We start from the raw sequence: 25,416 nt of genomic DNA, 5'->3' as shown, positions 1-25,416 counted from the left end.
GAGACACTTAAGTGATTCACCGTGTACCTTGGGTTTAACTTTTACCCCTCAAGTTAGCCTTCTGTTCTTTTACCCCAGAAAAGTACCAGACTTTTAAAAATTCTGTAATTCTATTATCTCACTTGGAAGGGAAGAAATGCAGGTCCTTCCTGAGGGGCAGACACATAGAGATTGAGAACATAGTCATGACTCTCAGTACATTCCCTAAGTGTTAATGCACCCCTTCTCTTCCTGACATTTACAGTGCCTTTGCAGCGAACTTCAACTTCAGCCTTTGGGGGCCAGACCACAACAGAGAGAAAAGGGTCTGTCTTGTGGTGGAGGCTGGGTCACCCCCAAAGGAAAGAAAGCACATGAAGGGACAATAGAGCCCCTGCAGGAGTGATTTCAGTGTTAAATATCATTTAACTGAAAGGTTTACTTTCAGTGCTTCAGTTTTGACAGAGGAAAGATGATAGAGGCATATTTGTCTTTTAAAAGGTTTATAAATCAAAACCCAAGTATCGATACAAAATCTTAACTGCCTAGGACTTTATAATATATTTTAATATTAATATAAAACAGACCTAAGGTTCTTTTTTTTAAAAATTTTTTTAATGTTTATTTATTTTTGAGAAAGAGAGAGACATAGTGTGAGTGGGGGAGGGGCAGAGAGCAAGGGAGACACAGGATCCGAAGCAGGCTCTAGGCTCTGAGCTGTCAGCACAGAGCCCAATGCAGGGCTCAAACCCACAACCCGTGAGATCATGACCTGAGCCGAAATCAGACGCTTAACCAGCTGAGCCAGCCAGGCACCCCAGGCCTAAGATTCTTTATTAGTTTTCTGTATGCCACTTTCCCTAATTCCTGCTGATGGCCATTTCTACCTCCCTCCCTGAAACCCACCAAACAAGAATTTGGGAATCAGTTTGTTTTTCAAGTTAAAAACAGGGATGTGTTAGCACTGTCTTGTAGTAGCTTGCAAGAGCCAAGTGTTAAATTTTCAGGAATTTCAGAAGCCTGTTGCCATCACATTGACGGTTGAAAATTAGCCATGTGTTAATTAGACCATGGAAATTTGCACAGTGGTATTTACACCGTGGAAATTGGCATGGAAATTGGCAAATGCTATGAGTCAGGATTTTTTTTTTCTTTTTGTGGACAACCAGTTGTTAAGCATTTACCTGCACACTGCTGGTTGTGAATAACAAAGATGACTAACACAAATTCTCTTCTCTTGCTCATCTCCAAAAGAGGCTTCAGGGTCTGACAAGTTCTGTTACGAAAAGCTGAACACAGAAGGCACAGAGAAGGGAAACTGTGGGAAGGATGGAGACCGATGGATCCAGTGCAGCAAACAGTGAGTGGTCAGCTTCAGGGGCACAATGAGTGACTTGGAAGGCCTGGCTTAAATGTGACTTGGGCACAAAATAAGTGTTACTGATTTTTAGTAAACAGTCAACTATTGAAAATGTTAAGAGTATGTACTTTAAGAACACATTAGTCTATCTAGAAGCAAATGGCTATGGACTAAGCAGTTGCCGTGGCACAGACTCACAACATTTCTGTAAAACATTTCTCCCATGTTGTCTTTCACCTGATGCTTGTCTGAAAAGACACTTTGCCAAGTGTTAAGACATAATATTGGGTCTTAATTTGCTACTTTTGCTGGAAGGTATGGCCTATGAATGTACTAGTATACACAAAGTTCTACAAGCACAATATGTGGATTGTCTATATTTCGGGGACAACTCAAAGTGAAGTGGTACATATTTTGGATCATTCCGTGAGTGCAATACCATTTGATTTAATTAAGCATCTAACGTCTATATCAGATTTTCCCCCACTTCTAAAAAGCCTCTAGTTAGTGCATATTGGAGGCATCTTTACTCAGGAAATGACATATTTTTAGAGGACACTGGTAATAGTTTTCCCTGGATTAGTTTAGGAAAGTGAAAATTGTGATTGTATGGTTTATTAAAGTTAACTCAGTGACATGATCTATGGGACCATTAAGTTATGGGCCAAATTTCCTTCATTATCCTTCCGTATCCATAAGGATTCTCCCAGTTCTGAAGCAAAGCAAGGAGTTTTTTTTTTTCTAGTTAATGACCTCTCTGTTGTACTTTATGAAACTTTGCTATTCCATGTACTCTTTGATGGTGGATGAGGCCTTAGGAGGCAACAAATCTTTGACCAAAATTTCTTTAAAATTAAACCAAAATAATAGAACGTAACGTCTCAACTAATGTCTCACAGGTGAGGCACAGACATTCCAAAATATTGCTTCTCTTTCGAAGGTGACAGACAGTAGGAGGGAGTGGGGCCCAAAGTAGTAAAAATGTATGTGGTTGGACACCTGGATTTCATTAGCTTAATGTCCTGGACAAACCTGTCATTTCTCTGTGTCTGTGTCACTTCAAAAAGTTTGGGAGGCATTGGATTGGATCATTGTAAAAGATAGCTTTTGAATATCTAGTAATAGAACATCCAACCCCCAAGGGGGTAAAGAAAATTAATGCGTGGTTTCTGAAATGTTTAAAAATCGGGATATATAACATGTAAGCAGAAAAGTGAATAACGCACAAATATTTAGTTTGCCAAATGATTATTACATGAATCTCCATGTCACTCCTACCTGGATCAAGGAATAGAACTTGCAGCATTGCAGAAAACGTATCCTTCCCTGCAAGGTGCCCTTGTCTCTCTCCCGGAGGTACTGCCATCCTTTTATGGCAATTACTTTCTTGGCTTTTACAGTTTGGCTGCCTAAGTTTTCATCCCTAAACAATATATTTTGCCTAAGGTTTTGGTATAAAAGGAATCATACTTCATGCATTATTTTCTATTTTGCCTCTTAAGGTCAGCATTTTAAGCATCTTCCGCAGTATGTGTCACTGTTCATACGTATTGTTCATTTGTTTTATTTTCATTCGTATTCATATTCCCATAACCATGATGTATTTCTCCGCTCGGTGCTATTTTAGGTTGTTTCCATGTTTTGGCTGTTAGGAACCATACTGCTGTGGGTATTCTTATACGTGTAACTTAGCGCACGCTTGTACATGTGTTTCTAAGGCCGATACCCAAAAGAAAAATGGCTAGGTCGGTGGGTATGTGTCTTTTCAGTGCCACCCAGATGATGTCACAGCTTTTCTAAAATGGCTGTACTAGTAAACCCAGCCGTCAGTAGTATGCACATGAGACTTTTGTGGAATCACATACTGACCAACACTTGGTATTAAAAGACGTTTTACTTTTATCCTTTCCGGTGGCATAAACTGCCATTTTATTTTGGTTTGAATTTGCATTTCCCTGATTGCAAATGGAATTTAGTACCTTTTTGTAGTACATTTGTAGTACATTTATCGGACATGGATTTCCTTTGTTTTGATGTGTCATTTCAATTCCCTGCCCTTTTTTAGGGGAGAGTTCATTGTTTACTTAACAAATAAGCTGGAGGTAGCTGCTCTCATGGGGGCGGGGGGCGCAGGCGGGGTGTGTGTGTGTGTGTTTGTGTGTGTGTGTGTGTGTGTGTGTGTGTGTGTGTCATTTAACAGTGTCTCTAAGGACCCAGATGATTTTGACCCCGTAGCATGTTGGAGTGTCTGTCCTTCTGCTTGTGAACTCACGATGGCAAGGTTGGATACAAAGGCTGCACATTCAAAGACAGGCAGTGTGAGAGTAGGAACAAAAGGTCTTCTCCCTGTTGGGCTCTGACCTCTTATCCAGAAAGCAACATTCTCCCCAGCAACTTCCTATCTGGCTCCTCTTCCAGTCACCACACCCAGGGGCCACTTTTAGCCCTATTAGGGCAGGACAGAGGGACAGCTAGGAAAGTGGCCGTAGGGGATGGGGGTGCCAGACTAGCTCAGACACCGGTCATGATCCATCTCTTGAGGTTGGGCATGTCGCTACCCAAACAAAACTGCGATCCTGTGAGCAAGGAAGGCGTGGGTCATAGCCAACCAACAGTATTTGAACACGTCTTTATTTAGAAGGAAAGAAAATATTTTCAATTTTTGAATAGATGTGGACTGAATAGTTTTGATTATTTGGAGCTTGATTCATCCTATCCTGTTCTGTTTTTGTTTTTATTTGACATGCTCAGTGATGTGTTCTGTGGATTTTTACTCTGTACCAATCTTACTCGGGCTCCGCGCATTGGTCAACTTCAGGGTGAGATCATCCCAACTTCCTTCTACCATCAAGGCCGAGTGATTGACTGCAGGTAATATATTAAATGTTTGAAAATCTAATGAATCACGAGAATTACAAATTCAGACAAATCAAATGAATTTTTTCTGTTTCTCACAAGAGGACTGTTGACTTTAATTTTATGATCACCTTTTTCATGTTTAGAGTTAAAAAACAAAGTTGTATATTGATTTGCAAATTACATTTGCTCAAAAATAGGACCACTTATTAGCAGTAGGGTCTTCTTTGTAATTATAACTGTTGAGTAGACTTACAGTGTCCATTTTGACCTATGGTTAAAGCTTTGAGCATTGTAATAGCTCAGGATTTGAACACTATGTGTGTTTTATTTTTTATCATAAAAAATAGACTTTATACTTCACGCAGCATATTTCTGCTTTAGAAGATGGTTTAATACTCATCATATAGAGCATATTTTTTAAGATGTTATTTATAGTTGTAGGCATACATTTGATATCCAATTATCTGCGAGTATAGGGCACAGGAAGTATGAGGCTTATTTTTTAAATCACATACACATGGTACTGTTGTGGCCCCAAACACGTCTGGGATTCCCCTACAGAACTGCTTTTAGTGTCTGCAGACTTCTATCCGTAGTGTCCTTAGAGTAGCTAACCTTCATCTTCTGTGAGTGAATGTAAGATTTGGAAACATCCAAAAAAAAAAAAAAAAAACAACTTTTGAAGAAGATTTAGTAAAGTGGTTGGGTGAGCAAATTGAAAACTGTTCTCTTGCTCGAATGATTGCTGGTTTTTGTTTCCTTTAAACTGCTCTGGAAACAATTCTAACCAGGTCCTAGACAAGAAGATCCTTCCTGGAATAAATTTGTAATCTAATTACTTAGACGCACATTCTTTGAATGTGTAAGTTTTCACACATCTTTAGATACGACAGCCTAATTAAATTATATATTCCAAACTAGTATATTGGTAAAATATTCAGCAAGCTACTCTATTAGTCTTTATAGCATTGATGATTCTTCAAATTCAGGTTTTTCCTGACTTTGACATTTTGGAAATAAATATCAGTAGAGAGGAATTGGTTTCTTTTCTCAACCATAAATAATCCTGTTCTCTAAAGTAATCATAACAATTTTCAAAATATTCTCATTTGCTACTTTGGCTCAGCATCTGCCCTTTGGTATCACGGCACACCTGAAAGCCTTGGAGCGGCTGATGTAAAAGCTGGCTTCTTTTGTTCTTAGGCAACTCACCCTTAGTCTTCATGCTGGTCTTGACAACAAGTGAAGATTTAGTATATACTTTGTGCCGATGACATTTTTTCCCCAATGACATGCAGTGCAATAATGGCAATGAAATGTATTTCCTGTCCTCCTGTTCTTTTATTGAAGGGAGGTGGGAAAGGGGGAAAGGCAGGGAGAGGTGGAGAAATGCCAGGAGCCATCTATGTCCACTGACAGCCTCTTTAATTTCATGAAGAGCAAGCCTCTTTCATGTTGGCTTTCTGTTTCTAACTATGGTGCTAATGGTTGCATGAATATCTTTCTCCTTTTAGTGGTGCTCATGTGATTTTAGATGATGATACAGATGTGGGCTATGTAGAAGATGGAACGCCATGTGGTCCATCCATGATGTGTTTAGATCGGAAGTGCCTACTGATTCAGGCCCTAAATATGAGTAGCTGCCCACTTGATTCCAAGGGTAAAGTCTGTTCAGGCCATGGGGTAAGTAGGCATCAGTGTTCCAGTTCAAACCTTTATTCTCTGGCATCCTCAAAGTTCACAGTCGTCAGACTTGCATTTCAGCCGTTCTCCTTTTGCGTCTGCTGCCAGTGTCTATGCACTATGATAATTTCCAGACTATCCTCACCTGCTAAGGATAATACCCATAGGTACCGATATGGTTTTATTTGTGTTGTTTGTTTTATCACTGGCTATTTGTATGTCCCACATTGTCTATACCTTGCCAGCTAAAGAGGTGGAAGAAATTGGTAGGGTTCCTAAAAGAACTGTAGACCCCACGTGAACTACTTTGTGCCATTCAGGATAACTTTAGTCCTCTCAGTGTTCCCTTTCGGCTACTCAGCATGTGTACTGAGTATCTGTGTGTACAAGATCACATAGACTAGATGTTGAATCACTGATATAATTCATATGTTTAGAATTGTATAGTTCTGCTCCACCCATTGCCAGCTGAAGAGAAAATGCTTTCTCCACTCACACCTGTGTTTGTAATTCTGTGAACAAGGTGGGCAGACACTGCCTGGCAAACTGAGACTTAATATCTCAACACAGATTTTAATAATTATTTAAATTAGCTTAGTAAAAGAAAGACGTTTCAAAATTTATACAGACTTCAGAAATGGGAAAAAAATAGACATGAAGAAATTGAGAGTGATAACATAAAAGGAAAATACTGGAAGGAAGGCAAAAATAATCAAAATATAGCTAGCTAGCAGAGGACGTGGAATACAACAAGGTAGAGAGGCCTTAGAAGGAAATGCCTAATGACTATTCAGGGTTTTGGGTTTGGTTGAATCCTAGGCTCACCAGTATAGCTTAGTGATTTAGAGCATGGTTTTGGAGGCTAGAAAGAACCATGGGTTTGAGTCCTGATGTGCCCCTTGGTCTCCTGGTGACTTTGGGTAAGGCACTTACCTTCTCTTAGCCACCAGAGTGATGGGTAGTATGAGGATTAAATGAGATGCTATACATAAAGCACTTGGCACAGGTACCTAGCACATAGTGAATGTTCAATAATCACTGTTAAAAGCACTGGACAGGCATTTCAGTTATTTCAGTTACCTCTCTGAAAACATCATAAAACTTAATGTCTAGAAAGGCCCTTCTTAATTCTGTACTTTTCCTCTCACTTTTTCATCCTGTTAAATAAAAGGTCAGATTCAACCTTGTTAATCACAATCATGCTATTATAACACTTCAGATTAAAAAGCTACTTATACCAATAGGCTGATATTCAGTTTATCATCTCTAATGATCTGTCTCTGAATGTATTTCACAGGCAGATAAGAATTTAAACACCTCTATCTCTAGTTTGCATGGTTGTTTATTTCATCTAAATTACAAGTCCATTCCAGCATGCTGCTTGGTCCCCAGGACAAGCAAAAGGAGACAACAATCATTCTAGGAGGGTCTTCAGCCTGGCTGACTGAGAGAAGGGTGATACCAAGGGCAGGCAGGGGAGGTGGGTGTTGTGCTCATTTGGACGTGGTGAGGTAAAACAATGCATTGGTGATTTATTTCATCAGGTGTTTAATCTCTGGCCCTGCCACTGGAGCCCTGTATCTATTAATTTCTTGAATTAAGCATATGTTTCTGAAGTATGTTCCTAGAAACAACTACTTCTGAAAAAACGACATTGTCAGACATTTGTGTAAATAATATCAACATAAACAATTAACATTTAATTTAAAATTTTCTTCCATTTTGAGGCACCTGGCTGGTTCAATTGGTAGAATATGTGACTCTTGATCTCAGGGTTGTGAGTTTGAGCCCCACGTTGGGTGTAGAGATAACTTAAAAGTAAAATCTTAAAAAACATTTTTTCTTCTTTTAATGGGTATTTGTCTATAATTAACAAGAAAACACCACTCAGCAATTTTGTATATATGTTGTCTCCCCTTTTCAACCATGGGAGACTTAAAAAATTCAAAGTGGTTTTTAAAAGCTCCCGCCCTGCCCCACGTCTCTTTTACATTTATCACCATTAGTCAAAAAAGCAGAATGAGGGGCACTTGGGTGGTTCAGCTGGTTAAGTGTCCGACTTCAGCTCAGGTCACGATCTCTCGGTCCGTGAGTTTGAGCCCCGCGTCGGGCTCTGGGCTGACAGCTCAGAGCCTGGAGCCCGCTTCCGATTCTGTGTCTCCCTCTCTCTCTGCCCCTCCCCCGCTCACGGTCTGTCTCTCCCTCTCAAAAATAAATAAACATTAAAAAAAATGTTTAAGAAAGCACCATGAAAATGTCCCATTTCTGTTTTTTGTTCCTCACAGGTGTGTAGTAATGAAGCCACCTGCATCTGTGATTTCACCTGGGCAGGGACAGACTGCAGTATCCGGGATCCAGTTAGGAACCTTCACCCCCCCAAGGATGAAGGACCCAAGGGTTTGTGCGATTTCAGTTTCAATTCATTACCTACTGAATTTGTTGGCACTCTTCCAATGGTGCCAATATAACAAGTGAAACGATTTGAAAGGAGACACTCCAGAGTATCTCTTTTGCCATTCAAACATATAATTCATGTTACTGAAGCATTAAGGATTCTAGAGTGATGTAGTGAAGTGTTTGAATTTCCCCTAGTTTAGAACTGAGATTAGAAAGAAGTAAATATACCAATTTCCTTCCTTGCAGTTTCCTTTCTTTCCTATAAACCTCCTTCCTTTTCCATAAGCACATATGTTAATCATTGTACAGTTTGTCTCCACTATGCCAGTTTTCTAATAGGTAAAATCTTTTTGGCTAACATGAGACTCTAGTCATTCCTCAGAATTAGAATCCTCCAGAGGGAAATTGCTGTCTTCTATGCTCTGCTTAAACACATTTTTGATTGGGAAGAAGTGGAAAATCTTCACAGAACTATATATATTTTTTAAGTTTATGTATTTATTTTGAAGGAGAGAGAAAGAGCATGTGTGAGTTGGGCAGGGGCAGAGAGAGAGAGAGAGAAAGAAAGAGAGAGAGAATCCCAAGCAGGCTCTGTGCTATCAGCACAGAGCCTGATGCAGGGCTCGATCTCACAAACTGTGAGATCATGACCTGAGCCAAAATCAAAAGTCAGACGCTTAACCAACTGAGCCACCCAGGTTCCCCCAAAATCCTCACTGAACTTTAATTCTTCAAAGAGAATATGAAAGATCTGGACTTTGTTTTAGTCAGTTATCAGAAAGAGAGAAATTAGAATTTTAAAATTAGAAGGAGTCTCAATGGCCATCTAGAACCACCCTCATCTTGCAGATGAGAACACCCAGGCCTTGAAGACAGGTGACATTTTATAGTTATTCAGGCAGCCAGAGACAGAGCTGGGACCAAGACCCAAGTGCCCGATCTCAGGCCCAGTCTTTTCTGTTACGTTGTGTTATAACATGCTCTTTATCATCATAAACTTGATAATCACTTTCTCATTATTCCTCCCCCATTCCCAAGCCCTCATATGAGTTCAAAGATCTAAAATAAGTCATCAATTGCAGTAGGCTTATTACAGCATCTATAGCATTGTACCTGAGAAACCAGAGTTTCTAGAGCAGAGGATGTGTCCCAGTGACATTGTACATCACGTTCTTTTTCATGGTGCCACTAATGATATTTTATAAATAACTATCATGATTTTTTCCTGCAGGTAGGAAAAGTACCTATAGAAATACTGTCATTTTGATTTGCTTAGTTTTGCATGGGAGCTCATTTAAACTCTCTGAACTTCAGCATCGGGAAAATATTGGGAAAGTATGACTTTGAAAAGTATATGAAGCGCCATGCTCCTCAGTTCCTGAAGAGATTTAGCTCATCTGGGTGCATGTGTAATGTTCAGTAATAGTGGGCGTGTTAAAGTCTCCATGCATTTACTTAATATGCCTATGATATTGAAATTCTGTAAGAAGAACCATAGTCACACCCTCACAGTCTATTTCTGTTCTCCTACTTCTATTTGTAAAAAGGAACCAGTTCCACTTTTACATTTAGTCTTAAAACTGGAACAAAAAATTCTTGGATCCACCTTCAGAAGTTAGATTTAGAGCAGATTTCAAACTGACAAGAGAAGCAGACGTTCATTCTTTCCAAATTTTCTCTCCATGGCACGTCTGTGATTCTCTTAAAGATCTAGATGCTGTTTCTTCAAGTGATATATAAAGAAGAGATGAACAGAGCTAAATTGGCTTAGCCTCTGTCCTTTTTCAGTACGTGGGGGTAGAGGGTTAGCAGTTGTCCGATTCTATTTCCCATTCCTTCACCCACCTATGCCTAGAAAGCTTAGTTGGGAGGGTGTGAAGCAAACAGCTGCATTCTGGAAAAGAGGAGATTCACAGCCGCCTTCTGTTTTGTTTTCCTTTTCCCCATGGTGCTCTTCTATATTATCTTTTAAATATAACTTTTATGACTATTCAAGTAATACTTGTTTATGGTAGAGAATTTTGGAAATAAGGAAAAGATTAAAAAGAAAATAAAAATCACCCTTAATGCCACAACTCAGAGGTAATCAGTATACACATTCTGGTGTATTTCTTTTCTGTCGCATGTTTTCTTTTTTCATTATTAGTGAAGACAATGGAGTCACTAAAGTAAAGGCACCCCCTGGTTCTAAAATTGCTAAAATCCTCGTGACTCTGGTAATCTTTATTAAATAGAAAAAAGCCATTAATTACTATCTATGAAGAGCAGTTATTATTGTAAATTATTAGATTTCTAGAAAAGTCAAGCAGTTTTAGCATGACTAAATAATAGCTTTATCTGTGATGGTTATTAATATCTTTTCAGCCTCTATAAAAAATCTGTTAATACATTAGTAAAATGAGAAAGAAACAAAATCACAATTTTAACACCTTGTTATCGGTTTTATGATTTTGTTTTTGATATTCTGGTTAAAAGAAAATGGTAAGAGAGAAACTAGGTACTTCTAATTGTATCCAGATAGCAAATATTTATTGGCCACCTACTATTTAAAAGGCAGCACATCCTTGGCATATTGTAGGCACTCAATACATATTACATCCTTTCCCTTTGGGATCATGTGAAGGAAACAAAATGGTGCATGCTAGTGCTGATTTTCAGTTTGCCAGTAACCATTTGTATTGCGTTGTCGAAGAGTAGCAGGTCATGAACTCAAGACACTGAAACAATCTGTACTTTCTTGACTGTGGGTGCCAAGGTTGCTTGTGAGGTGCCAAGGTTTTTCTGTAACTGATTGCCATATATTCTTTTTCATGATCGAATTAGTTTGGTTGGCACTGGCCTTATGGATCACAGTGTTTGGGTGCTTCTCGGCTGCTTGCCATATACAGTGGGTAAGACCCAAGTGATCTGACCTGTCATATCCACGGATGAAGGCTTTTCTGTATAGATACAGTGACAGGGTATTAAAACATACTTAGTTTTATTTAATTTTAGTGTGTTTTCTTGTTATGGAGGAAAAAATTCAAAAACAAAGCTGAGAATATTGCCTTTTGTATTATTAACATGGGCATAAAAGATAAATTGTATACAACTGCAGGCCTCTGAATCAAAACATAATTAGTAAAAAAAAAAAAAAGAGAACTCTGTGACTTTGTTTCAGCTGATGAGGGTGTCAGAAATGAGCCAATGTGTTTTGGGTATTTCTCTTATTTTAACAGAAAGTTTCTGGAAGAATAAAAACTCAACCTCTCCATCTGGGTAGGGGCAACCCCCCCCCCACACACACACATAAAAATATTGCCATTCAATCAAAAAGAATGAAATCTTGCCATTTACAACTACGTGGATGGAACTAGAGGGTATTACGCTGAACAAAATTAGCCAGTCAGAGCAAGACAAATATCATATGACTTCATTCATATGTGGAATTTAAGATACAAAAGAGATGAACATAAGGGAAAGGAAGCAAAAATAATATAAAAACAAGGAGGGGGACAAAACATAAGAGACTCTTAAATACAGAGAACAAACAGGGTTGCCGGAGGGGTTGTGGGAGGTGGGAAGGGCTAAATGGGAAGGTGCATTAGGGAGAACACTTGTTTCAGGATGAGCACTGGGTGTTATACGTAAGGGATGAATCACTGTAATCTACTCCTGAAATCATTATAGCACTATATGCTAAGTAACTTGAATGTAAATTAAATTTAATTAATTAATTAATTAAAAAGCTAAAAAGAAACATTGCCATTGAAGTTGGCTCTGCACTTGTTGACCCACAGTTTATTTGCTCCGATGTCTCAAACCGAAATTATTAAAAGACAGGAAATAGCATTTCAAAGCAGAAACCATGTGAGCAAAGATTTTTTTAAAAAAGATTTTCCATTACATATTACTTCACTCATGTTTTCTACACTGTCATTTATTTCCCATATTTTTACATATGAAGATTCTTCTGGTCCCTCATCTCCCAACATGTGTCCACTGAATTCGCTGAAAGAAGTTATTTTACTTTACCCTAATGGGGTAGAATAAGTTTGCGCCTTTTAAAAGGCCTGGAACTCCCACAGGCTATAGGAGAGTCAGTAGAAGTACTGATAATTTTTGTCAATTTGTGGGCATTTTTTCATGGTGCTTGTTATGCAACGTAATGGGACTTTTCTCACTGGATGGTTTGCAGCAGCATTACAGGAGGAAAGAGAAGAAACTGATACATATCACATTTTCATCGATAAGGAAGGGCAGAGACGCTGCTAAGAAGCTTTGGTTAGACCCTTTCATTATGTCCACAGTCATCAAATCAGAGATAGAAGGGCCTTAGTGGCCATTCAGTCCAGACCCATTGTTTTACAAATGGGTCTAACTTAATTCCCAAGGGTAACAGAGCCAAGAGTAAAACATAGATCACCTGGTCTTGAGCCTAATACTTTTTCTGTTATTGCACACTGACTGCCTCACTGAAAGCTGAGTATTAAGTTACTCTGCGGGTTCTCACAGCATAGTAATAAGTAGAAAGGGTGAGGCAATAAGCAGGTAATGATTAAGCATATTAGCTCATCCATTGCTTCTCAAGGGAGTATTATATTATTAGCATTTAGTATCTTGAAAGCAATAATTTCTAAGTCTTAATACCTTAAAGAGCATTATTAATGTTTACATTTACCTTTTGTGTATATCTGTTGCTTCCTTTGTGAATGCACCCATCTTTGATTTTGTAGTTCAGATGAGTAGATATGAGGTATTATGGTAGTATATGATTACGCTCTTGCAGAATTATGTATCACCTATGTATTTGTCTCATCAGTAATGGCCTCATCAATAACTTAAGGGTTTACCAGGTTTTAAAAGTTTTCAGTAACTGAGTTTATTTTGTTTGGGTTCAGAAAAACTCCATGGTATTTCCATTGACAGTGTCTGAAATAATATTCTTATATGAAGTTAATTTGTTTTTCATCTTTTTAGACATTTGTCCCAGTGTATCTGAAAATGAACTTAACTTTTTAAAAATTTCATGGGAAAGAGTAAGGAGATCTGATTGTGTGTCTGACAATGAAATACGGAGCTAGAAAATATATGTGTGTCATGCCAATATTGTATTCTAACATATAAAGAATATATTTAGTATTTATTTCTAATCCTAAATGTTAGCAAAATCATAAATCCCTGCAGAAAGAACTTTGGTTTATAGAGTACAAATGATGGCTTTGATGCCTCCTGCCTTTGAAGTATTCGGGATGCAGGATTATAGCGCCTTTCGCTCATTAGAATCACATGGATGAAATAATGCACCTTTTTGTTTCAGAAACTCTCTAAAAGTAAGAAAAAACCCCCAACTACTCAGTTTCAAAAGCGCAATTTCACACTATCTGAAGCATGACTTGTCTGTGGAAGAATTCTACATATAAAGTAAGAATGTCTTAAGAAAAGGAGAAAATTTACAGTTTGTATCTTAATATTACATACTTATCAAAAATTCTGCCTGTTAGCACATGTGAGCCTAGGTAGCAGGGAAGCAACACTAAAAACAATGATAATAAACCAACAAACATCAGAATTTAATAAAACAAAAATGAGGACATATTGCCAGAAAATAATTTCCACAAACAAGTTATAATACAAAGGTAAGTACGTTAAAGAATTAGGAAACAAAGTCGCATCCCTAATAGGGGGATTGCGTTATTAGCTAGAGTCTTTGCAAGTTTCATCTCCAGGTTTGGTGTAATGCAAAGAAAGTGAGGTATGTCATCATGTACCCAGCATAGTTCCTGGGACAAAAAACACATCTAGTAGGTAATGAATGAACAAATAAATGCGTGAATGAATGAACAATTACAGTTACATCGTAAATAAATTAGTATAGAGGTAAAAAGGAGAGCATAGACCCCCAAAAGTCCAAGGGAGTTTTTTTTTTCAATAAGAAGGTAAATCCTTTGTAGCTCTGGGGAGCAGCTGAAACCTGTTTTCAAATTTGTCCCCTATAAAAATCTACCCACTTGTGAGCCAGGCAATTAATTCATGTCAATTTAAAAGCAGGTTGAGTCACTGCGCGCTGGAAGAAATAACCCTGTTAAGTATCGCGATCAAGAGTCAAGTGTATTTTACATACCTTTGCAGTACACCAGAATTAAAGGTAGCAGGCAAACAAGGAGGGGGAAGACTTTTGAAAAAGCTTTTTCCCCCACTTATTTTGTCTTGTTTTGGTGCTAGCAGTGGTTATCAGTTAAGAGTTGGGAGATAATTGTTCTTGCTCAGCAGAGATTATAGACTGTATCTGTTTCTCTGGAATGCATATTTGAAGTGTCTGTAGGGATGCCTTGCTCCTCTGGTTGGTTTCTAACACCCACATGATGGATTGCCTAATTCTCTTTATGCTACAGAGAGGAATTATATCTGTAGCAAATAAAAAGTCCTTTTTAAATTGTTATTCATCATTCATGCAGTTATAATTTTTAAAAATTAACACACATTCATTTACTATCACATTTTACAGGTGTGTGTGTGTGTGTGTTTCGTGCAATTTAGCATATGTAGCTTATATAAACATTGAAGAGTTAATAGGAGTTTCAGGTATTTTGGCTCTGAGGGCCAATGCCTAAATCTTAAGCAAATAAAAAAACCCAAAAAAACCAAATTGTAATATAATATGTCCTTGTTAATTTAGTATTCTGAAGGCAATTATTTTCTAAGATCTTAAAAAAATGAGTATTTATATTTATAGTACCTTTCATTCCAGTATTTGCCTCCACAGTTTAGAAATCTGAGATATGGTTTGGTTATTTTGAATTTTAATGTACTGTCATATCTGGAAAACATCACCACCACCTTATATGTTGGTCTTTTTTCCATTCCCCTCAATGGCCTCAGTAGACTTTCTGTTTTCTGTTGTGTTTCTGTTTTTTGTTTTTTGTTTTTTTTTTTGCTTTTTATTAACAACTCAGGTTGTGCCTAGCTAAGGATAAAAACTAGAATCTCTCACTCTTATTGTTTGCCCTGAGATTAAGTGGATGTACCCCTACTCACCAGCGTTGGCGATCAAGGTTCTCTCTCTTCTTTGGGAGAGTAGTTGGACCCAAAAGGTCAATGAACACAATACTAAGCCTTAAAAAACTGTGAGTTCAAATCATGGCTCTTTGTTTTCCTTCACCGTCTCACAGCACACAATCTGTGCCATGCAGCCTTGTCAGAGTTAATCTCTCTTTTCATTAGTAAAGTGATTTGAAACCAGCACTTTTGATCGCATGAAGATAGGAGATAAAGTGTGTGTATGTCCACACGCTTGCACACGCGCACACACACAGACACAGTCAATCTTAAATAATCTGCCTTCCTGCCCCAGCACTAAACTTCTTGCGTGTGTGGAGAGCAGCCTGGGCACCTCTGGGCAGTGCAGACCCTTTTTGCAACATCTGAAAGCTCAAAGCTCAGCACGGAAGTGGTGATGTGCAGGGGTGGAGTGTCTCCAGTCAGTAATCTACCATTGGGTCATCTGAAGCAATCAGTGCTTCCCAGCGACCCTGACTTTCTCCGAGTGCATAGTTTATGCCCTGCAAACTGTAAACAACAACAACAACAACAACAACAACTAAACACCCAAAGACTGTGCCAGAAACCCAAACATTGCGGAGTTATGTGCAATACACTTTTCCAGGTGAAAATGTACTTAATTTTAAAGATAGTCTTTTAAATTTGTAGGATTTTCATAAAATTGAATGTAAGTTCTAAAGTTTGAAAAGATGCAGCTTCTTAGGTGCATTTTACAGTTTGAGAAGTTTGTGAAGTATGCTAACGGTCTGTTACTTTGGAATTAAAATCCAGACTTGCTGTTATGCTGTTTAAATGACATTTTCATTCCAACTCATTCCTTGTAGGAACTGTAACTCAAATTAGGTTATTTATATGTTTAACAGTATTTATAAGAGAGGATTTTTTAAGTAGGGTTTGTAGAGTTTGAAGTTAAATTAGCCTCAACATTATTCTCCAGTATTTTCAATGTGTATGTAGACCTTCATTTTAAATTTTAAAGCAGAGATGTCAGTATTTAACTGACTTTCAAAGCATTTCCTGAATAGATTATGTTGTGTGTTAGCGCAATCAGTGTGTGATTCGTTTCCTTTGTTAAAACCATCTCCGTTTTCCCTCCACACAGTGCACATGACCACAAGCAGGCTAATAGGTGCTGTGGCAGGCACCATTCTGGCCCTGGGGGTGATTTTTGGAGGCACAGGGTGGGGAATAGAGTAAGCATCTTTGTGAGTCTCGGAGTGTTTCTGTTTGGTTCCCGGTGTGTGAACTGACTGCTGGTACCTAATCCCCACCGCGTGTTGTCTCGTTGACGTGTTCCCCTTGCAAGTGCACCTTGTGGTGTTATTTGGATGTGTCTGTGTCGTGTGGTTTCCTCGTGCAGTGAAGAACCTTCTCCTGTCTGGAACAATGTGGGGCATAAAATAATATTGGGGTGCTTATGATGTCTTCACAATTGAGACGATGGTCCAAAAGCTTCCATTGTTCTTCTACTTATAAAAGTAATTTTAAGAGACAGACCTTTTATTGTCATTATTTTTTATTGACAAAAAATGCTTTTATGTGAGTGTTTTATTAGTATTCTTGAAATGAATGCAATCTTCACCGAATAAATCCACGTTTACAGCTGGGAATTATTAATAGTTGTAGCTTCTTTTGAAGATAATTTGAGTGATAGTCACTAATATTCCCTCCATGTATTTAAAGTGATATGGGAAGCTTTGGCTTAACTTTTTAAAGAAGATACTTAGTATATTGCCTTCATTTTTAAAATATAAAATAGATTGATAATTCAAATTAGATGCTTCCATAACTGTGTGGGACCAAAGAGTTTGAAGAAGAAAAAGATATTTATCCAAACCGGCAAAACCTTAAGGAGAGTAGTTGCAGATTATCTGGTGGCTTTGTCTTAAAAATAGCCAGTGCACAAATAAATTGTGTGTCCCTGGCCCGTGTTGATCTTTCACAGAAATACAGGTCTTCTGGTACCTCTATTAAGGTTGCTGTGTACTTGATCCAAGCCTCAGAATAGCTGTCAGTTCTCCATGGGATATTATTTTCATGAAGTTGCTGATCTGTAGACTAAAAGGTTTTCGTGATTCCCCCCCCCCCCCCCCCCGCCAATTACAGGAAGAACATTTACAAATGACAGAAATACCCTTTCCCATGCTGTCTTTGTGTTCACGGGGATGGGTGACACTTCACAGTGGCCCCGGATGAATTACTGGTACCTTAAGGAACCACCAGATAGCCTGTACTCAACCTGTCCAAACCATGGGCACGTTGATCGTGTAACACGCATTCTTCCTTAGTCCCAGTGATTGTGGCCCACAGATGCCCTTCCATACCAGTACTGGGAGACCCAGACACCGAAATAGTACAAGGAAAGCAGGCCTGTAGTTCCCACTCTGTGTGGAAGATTACCCGAACCTTCTCTCCCCTGGTTTGAAGGACTTTGACTAGATTTACACCTGCCAACTCACCTCCCATGGCTACAGACTGTGAACTAGTTAACCCAGGGCAGCTAGAAAGACTGGAAAAGATATTTTGTTTCTCTTTACCTATTAGAATATAAAGTTTTAGAGCAGAGGTAACATTTAGAGAAAACAAAAACTTTGCCTTGTAAAATTTCACCTTAGATCTGCTGACTGGATTACCTATAGAAGTAACATTCCTTTTCCAGGGGAAATTCTATACATACATATATGTGAAATTCCTCCTTGAAGAAAGGTAGTTTTTGAAAAAATCATCCCAAGTGTGGTTTTAGATTATTTATTGACCATAATTGTGATGTGCTGCAAAGTACCAACTAAGGGATGAATTTTAATAACTTTCCCTTTGAGTCTTAGAGCTAGGCAACTCCCAAGGCATTTGTTGTAAAGCATAGTCCTTGTGACCAGTGTCTGTTTTCATCATCCCTTCCAGTCTTGTTGGTTTGTGGCTATTTCTGGTTGTGACAGGTAAGTCTGTAAAAGTGTATTATTTTTTCTAAAAATAGATTTGTTATTTATCATTCTTGGCTTATGCACTATTTTTTGTTTATTAGTTTACTGATTGTTTTCCTTCAAATTCTAAATTTTGTCATAATTGCTAAATCATACAGTTTTTTAAAAAAATTCATGATAGTACAGTATACATTGTTTTAACACCTCCTGGCTTAGCTAATAGTGTAATGTTCATTTAATCACTAAGGATTCCGTGAATAGAAGGTTTAGAAGGTTTTTGTTTGTTTGGGTTTTTGGTAGCGGGGGGCAGGGGGTAATTTCTACACCTTAGTTTATAATTGTAAATCAGGACTCATTTGTCATGAATTATCTATTGATTCTAATCCCAACCTGTCTTCTGAGCTAGTAAAGTACAAATCATGTCTAAAGCCTAAGGTACATGGAAATATAAATATTTTCTAAATGTTTATTTCAAAATATGTTTCCTTGTTAAAATGTGGGGAGGAAATGCATATAAGTGGACTGTTGCATTAGAGCAGGGGTTAGCAAACTTTCTGTAAAGGGCCAGAAGGTAAATAGTTTTGACTTTGCAGGCCACAGGATGTTTGTCACAGCCTTGTGACTCTGCTGTCTTAGCACGAAAGAAACTGTAAACCACATGAAAATGAATTAGCGTGGCTGTATTCCAACAAAATTTTTTTGCAAACCAGTAAGTGGAGCCAGATTTGGCCAGTGGGTTACAGTTTGCTGACCCTTGATTTATAGCATAAGCTTTCGAGTCAGACACATCTGTGTTCAAATCTTGCCTCTGTCACTACATTCTAGAAGCCACTGTTTCTTCATCTAATAAACAGGGATAGTCATAATTCTTACCTCGTATGGTTTTTGTGAGGATCCAGTGAGATGTTTGTCACATGGTTAGACCCTCACCTGGTACACAGTAAGTGCTCAGTATAGAGTAACTAACCTGCTTTGATTGCTGTCATATTACTCTTTATTCTTATTTGTGCATTTCGGAAGGCCACTGAGATTTGGGTTCTGTAGAACCTCAGTGGTTAGTCCTGAGAATGAGTCACGAGCCCATGCGCCCGAAGAGACCGCATCCCTGAGACCCCCCGCTGCAGCTGTCTCCCACCTTTCCACTCACCCTCACAAACCCTGAGTGGTCTCTGAGTAAAAACATACAACACACACGATTTTAGTGCTGCTAAAAGTGGCATCTGTTTGTGTGCACAGTTGAGGGCACTGATGTGAGCAGAAAAGAGAATTTTGTTTTTATGCAGAAATGAACATATACACAAAGTCAAGGATTTCAGGGGAAATAGCAAAATTGGCCTTATGACTTCTGAAACGGGATATTCAGTTACGATCAGAAGTATTTTGTTGTTGGGGGCACTCTACCTGTTAGCATCCGGAAGGATGTGAGGTGCAGAATAATTCCTGTGCTAGTTAACGTTGCTTACATTTAAAAATCGTGAGCTAAGGTGTTTCCCCCCGTGAGTGGAAAGGATGTGCTGTCATATGCGTTAAGTCTTTCTTACTCAGTTGATGGAAACCCCACTTTGTATTTTCTTTCTTGCTGTCCTTTCTACTCCCTTTTTAAACTCTATCTCCAGGCCTCGAATTTCAAATGGGAACTTGAAAGATAGTCTCAGTTGAGCCGGCAGAATCTTTTTTCCATTTCTACAGAATTACCCGGATGAGTTTTACGCTTCCTCCCTATCTTGCCTTTGGAATCGCAAGTTGTTGTTTAAACACTGTATAGATCCTTACAGTGAAGAAATGCCTCTCTGAGCACAAGGCTTTCAAGTCAGATCTTTATTAGTAACCTCCTTCTGACATTTTATTTTTTAATGTTTATTTATTTTTGAAAGAGAGACAAAGTCAGAGACTTTGGGGGAGGGGCAGAGAGGGAGGAAGACAGAATCTGAAGCAGGCTCCAGGCTCTGAGCTGTCAGCACAGAGTCCCACACGGGGCTCGAACTCAGGAACGGCGACGTAGTGAACCGCGAGGTCAGGACCTGAGCGGAAGTCAGACACTTGACCAACTAAGTCACCCAGGCCTCACCTCCTTCTGACTTCGAAATTGTTTCCAAGTGGGGGCTAAAAAAACAAACCGTAGCATTCCGACAACTTTGGGTGCTGCTTGAAAGAGCACTTTATTAGAATATTTTCCCTTCTTTTCCTGCCATGATTTGCCAGTAAGATTGAGCTAATTCTAATGCATCCATGTTCTTTATGTGCTCTTTTGCTTGCTTGATTCATGATACTGGGAAAGAGGAGGAGAAGAAAGACTGGTGACGCTGGCAGTTGGGGCACATTTGCTTCAAATTCTGTGGAAGGTGAATTGAACGGAACTTAACTGTCAGCGGTGCAGAAGCTTTAGATTCAGAGGCATTCGTGTCCAAGCAGTAGCTCTCCCTCGCATCAGAAGTGCGATTACACTAAGTCAATCAAGGCGATTTAAGCGTTTAGCAATTTTTTATGCAGGGTATTTACTTCCGAAAAACCGCGTAACTGCCTTTCCCTTGTGGTGACGACAGTAGATGGCTCATATGACTTTCTTCCCATGATCCTTTGTCACAGGTCCTAGTGCCACCAATCTCATAATAGGCTCCATCGCTGGTGCCATCCTGGTAGCAGCTATTGTCCTTGGGGGCACAGGATGGGGATTTAAGTAAGCAACGCCGCATGTCTTCTCCTCAGTGGCTCTGGCATTTCTCTTTTCTGCTTACATAACCAGGTTTTGAGTTCCTGCTACAAGATTTCAAGTTTTAGCAGTAAACTGTTAAAAATGAATATTTTTATTCAGAAATGGGCTAGAAAAGAAGAAACGTGGAAACCTCAAACGTCATCTTCAGGCTAGTGGGAAAACTTGAAATGTAGAAGGAATTCACATGCGCAAGTTTGAGGAGAACAAAGTAGAGGTTCTTCAGTAGAAGCCATTCCAGCTTTTAGGAGCAAGCATTCTGAGATAACGTTTTTTATACACGATAATCAGGACACTTTGCAGTTGGAAATAAGGGGATATGAATCCTTTGTGTGTTTAAAACTCATTTATATTCCATTGACGTTTTGAATTTTTCACAACCTAAGTAACTCTTTGTTCGATATTTTCCACACGTAACACATTATGTGTAGCTTTGTGATTTGAAAAGCTTTGTGATTTTATAAAAATCAGATTAAAAAAAGTATTAATTCCCTAACCATCTGCATTGGTTTCACATTGGAATTTGAAATCTGTGGCTCTGTGATACTTAAATATTTTCTAATTAACTGCAAATTAACTGGCCTGTTTCCATAGTGACTTTTAGTCATTTAGTCATTGGATTGTGCATTGATCACTGAACTACGTTAGTTTAAATAGACATGGCAGATATTCACAAATAAACCTTCATTATGACCAAAATTTGTAAACCTAGTTTATCAAGTTTTGATGTTTCCATAGTTCAGGTTCATTGGATAATTGCTTTGTATATCTTTTCTTCGGGCTGTGGTGGCTTGATTATTATGATTTGTAGATAAGACTTCCTATGCCAAATATTCCCTCTGATAAATTAAGTCCCAACCAGATCTACAGAAACAAATTTAAGTGGGAAATAAGACCATTACCTAAATTCAAAACCCACTTTGCCTCCATCTGGTTACTCAATAGAGGAAGCTTTTTACTTGAATTCTCTGAATAATTGCATTAATTATGAACTTGATTCTATTTAATATTTTGAATCCTGAATTCAAAATATTGAAACCAGGTAAAATGTTATTAGAAACTGATTATGGAAGAAAAACAAACTACATGATGATCTAAATAAATTCAACATTTTCTGATAATTTTGTTACCATATTAGATTTAATGAGTAAGCCTACAAGTTTTTGAGTAGCTTGAACTTGGAAAGTTGTTATCAAATGGTACTTCGTTTCTACAGAGATATTTGTAAACTTGAACTTGTTTGATGAAATAGTAGTTTTGGCATCATCGTGTTTTCAAAAACACACACAAAATGGACAACTCACATTGGAATTTCTCATCATGGTATTAACAAGACATTGCCCAGATAATGAGTCACTCATGGTCCCTAATATATGGCACTCTCCTGAAACATATATATATATATATATATATATATATATATATATATATTATATATTATATATTATATATATGTTATATATATTATATATATGTTTTGTTTTGTTTAGGCTGGCCTAATTCAAGCAACAATTTTTCTTCGTGCTATATTACTGTAAAAAAGTCATTGCACATGATAGTAGTCCCATGATCTGTTATTATTTTAAAATACTTCCTTGAAATTTTTCATAAATATGCTTTAAGAAAAATAAATTTGGCTCGTGCCCAAGCTTCTGCCTTTTGGCATCAGGAAGCCTTGGTTTCAAAGGACTGGAAAATAGTCCTATGCATCTCTGACGTCCAGCCACATGCAATGCCAAATTTACTATCTCAGCCTTTGGAGACAAGAGCACTATTCTGTAGCAGGACCTCAAAACAGTGGCCTGGCCTAGCGCACAGCTTGAATTGCATGTTTCTTTGGGGGAAAATGGAAAAGCCTTTATCACTGTGTATATAAGTGGATTAGGCCCTGTACAGATGACTTATATCTGAGAGAGATGTCTACTCATCGGAGGAACAGAGAAGAGGAAGGGGAGAGGGACACTTAGTGAGGTGAGAAACAGCCTCTCCCAAGGGCCGAGAGGGGACCGCTGTGCAGACATGCGCACTGATGCGCTAAGCCAACGCCCCTTACCGTGCCCTATGAGCCTAAGAATTACTTTAAAGGAAAGCGTTGTAGGAAGGCACACACACAATCATATGAAGTATCTTTATGCCCTAAAACACAGGAAAAACTGAAGACAGAAGAATGCTTGAATGTTAGTAGTTTAAACCTGGAGACACCACTGTTCTTCATGATGATTGTTGGCCACTATATGAGGATCTGAATTTGCTTTAGATTTTAAGAGCAGCCATGTGGTTTATATTAAACATTAAAGAACTACTTCTACTTTGCAAGAGAAAGCTTTGGGTGCCAAATGATACAGTTTAGGTTTTCCCACCACTTGGGCAGTTTTGGAGATTATTAGTCTAGAAGTTATTTGCTAAATGAACCGAGTTATTTGAGTTTCCTGTTGAGTTCAATGTAAATACAAAAGAGGGTCATTTAGAATCAGACGTTGAAAATAGTTTGTAAAGGAGATTGCTCTGAATACTTTTATTGGAAATCCTTCCTGAATTACATTTTACTAGAAGAGAAAAGCAAAGCAAGTGGCAAAGTAGCCTGAGAATTTGAGGCTACATGAACTTTTAGATTAAAGGAAAACATGGTAATTGCTCAGGGGAAGTGTTGCTTTTTCCCAAAGTCACATTTCTTGAGGCATAACACTGTGAGTAATTTCAGTGTGGAAGAAGTGTCATACCGCACATGACCTGTTCAAATACAAATGAGAAAATAGCTCTGCTCTGATCCCTGACATTCTCTGCCCTTCTTTATAGCTTTTGTCCTAAACCATATTTCCTCTGAAATAGGTGGTAAAAAGCATGAGTATATGTGAGTGTGCATGCATGTGTGAATGTGTGCACCTTTGTGTGAATATGTGATAATGAAATTTTGTTAAGATAATTGTGATAAAAAATAATATAAGCTTAGATGACGTCTTTTTAGCAGAATAATAAGAGTCTGCAAGTTTTGCTTAATGCAAGCAAGACTTCCATAAGCAAAGCTGTAGAACTCCTGAGAAGAACAAAAAATGCCTTATCTGGTAGGTTATTTTATTTAACGTATTCTGATATATGGGGTATTGTGGTAGGTATACCTTAGCAACTTCAGTTCATCTTCATCCTCCAGAAGTATGAGGATACTAAAGGTGACTTAGTTTATGGATTCCCAGTCTATGGGGTGTTAGAAATTGTCTGTAAGAAATCCTGTGAAAGATGAAGATAGGTTTTTGGCACACCAGTTTGTCCCACTTTACCCCCATATCTGCATTTATTTACATCCCTCCCACCCCCATGTTCCTTTTCTTCTCCATCACCTACACATGCAGAATAAAGCTATGGACTGTGCCGCAGAGTACTGCCAACCTTGGTCCTGGTTGACTAATGAAAACTCACAGCCGCTGTTCAGTTTTGAATAGTAATGCTGCTGGATTAGATTATTAGGGCTGTTGCTTTTACTTGACATTAGAAAAATCAAGTAGATGAAGAATCATTTTAGTACCCTCTTCTCTAAATCTTAGGAAAGATAACAAATCTATGAAAAGAGGATTTCCTGTTTCCGTTTAAAAATGACCAGAATTGCTCTTAACCACCCTGGACGTGGCTTTTTATTTGACATCCCCTAAATTCGAATACAGAAATTTAGATGTGAGCAATACAGTCGTTTACCTTGCGTATGAAGTATGTGATCACTCTAGGCGATGGTGGTCAGGAAGAGAAATTCTAGGTGATAGTAGGAAAACAACTTGAAGGTAACAGTGACATGATTTGAGGATTAGTACTGAGCTCTTGCAACCATCTTGCCATGCCTCAGACTGTAGAGCCCGGTTACCACGCCCCACCACCCCACTGCTTGCTCCCTCGGTACGATTCAGTGGCAGTAGTGGTCATACTGGCCTGGCAGAGCTGCTCTTGACCTTAAAAGTGTTAGTTACTTCAGTAAGTCTGTATAACAATCAATTGTGATTTTCTCTCTATGAATAGTTACTTGGGTTACAAGTTCTTACGGAGCCTGATGTGGGCTGATTTTAAGCACTTCTGTTTGGCCTGTGTCCCGTTTCGTAGGACATACTAAAGAAAAGGTTAAAGGAAGGTAATCATGTAACTGACATGTAAAGGATCACATCTGGGTTTATCACAAGGAAAGTTGAATTGTTTGAATGTCAAGTTGGATGAAATTTGAAAGGAATTTAACATTGCCAATTATAGTTTCTCAAAAGGGTAAATGCCTTTTTATTTTGATTTTTATAGAATTAGGAAATGGAATCAATTTTAGCTAGTCTTTCCATGAGGATAACGAGACTTCGGCTTCTCTGAATTCCACTACCATATCCCAGTGGGGAATAAGGAGCCTAATTCCCTTAATTCCTGCAACTCTTGGGTTAGGCACTTTCTCATTGAGACCTAGCAGGCTGGCCCGGAAGAACCAGGTCAGCTTCCTGCCTCAG

At 38.5% G+C, this 25,416-nt stretch overlaps 1 protein-coding gene across 5 annotated transcripts in view; it reads left to right on the top strand.

The window, feature by feature from the left end:
- The window catches only part of ADAM23 (ADAM metallopeptidase domain 23), a 186,007-nt gene that overhangs the window by 143,895 nt on the left and 16,696 nt on the right, over positions 1-25,416 (top strand). For 3 of the 5 annotated variants that reach the window (XM_078450954.1, XM_081796351.1, XM_060623189.3), the window contains exons 21-24: positions 1,234-1,339; positions 4,091-4,210; positions 5,713-5,881; positions 8,167-8,278. In XM_078450954.1, coding sequence (XP_078307080.1) covers positions 1,234-1,339; positions 4,091-4,210; positions 5,713-5,881; positions 8,167-8,278 — 507 coding nt within the window. Of the gene's footprint in view, positions 1-1,233; positions 1,340-4,090; positions 4,211-5,712; positions 5,882-8,166; positions 8,279-16,421; positions 16,939-20,826; positions 20,918-25,416 lie in introns of those variants that run through there. The other 2 variants (XM_060623188.3, XM_060623191.3) reach the window with 2 other exon arrangements.

Source organism: Panthera onca, chromosome C1 (assembly GCF_046562875.1).
Source record: "Panthera onca isolate mPanOnc1 chromosome C1, mPanOnc1 haplotype 2, whole genome shotgun sequence".
NCBI classification, from domain to species: Eukaryota; Metazoa; Chordata; class Mammalia; order Carnivora; family Felidae; genus Panthera; species Panthera onca.
This window is presented reverse-complemented; position numbering and strand designations above follow the sequence as displayed.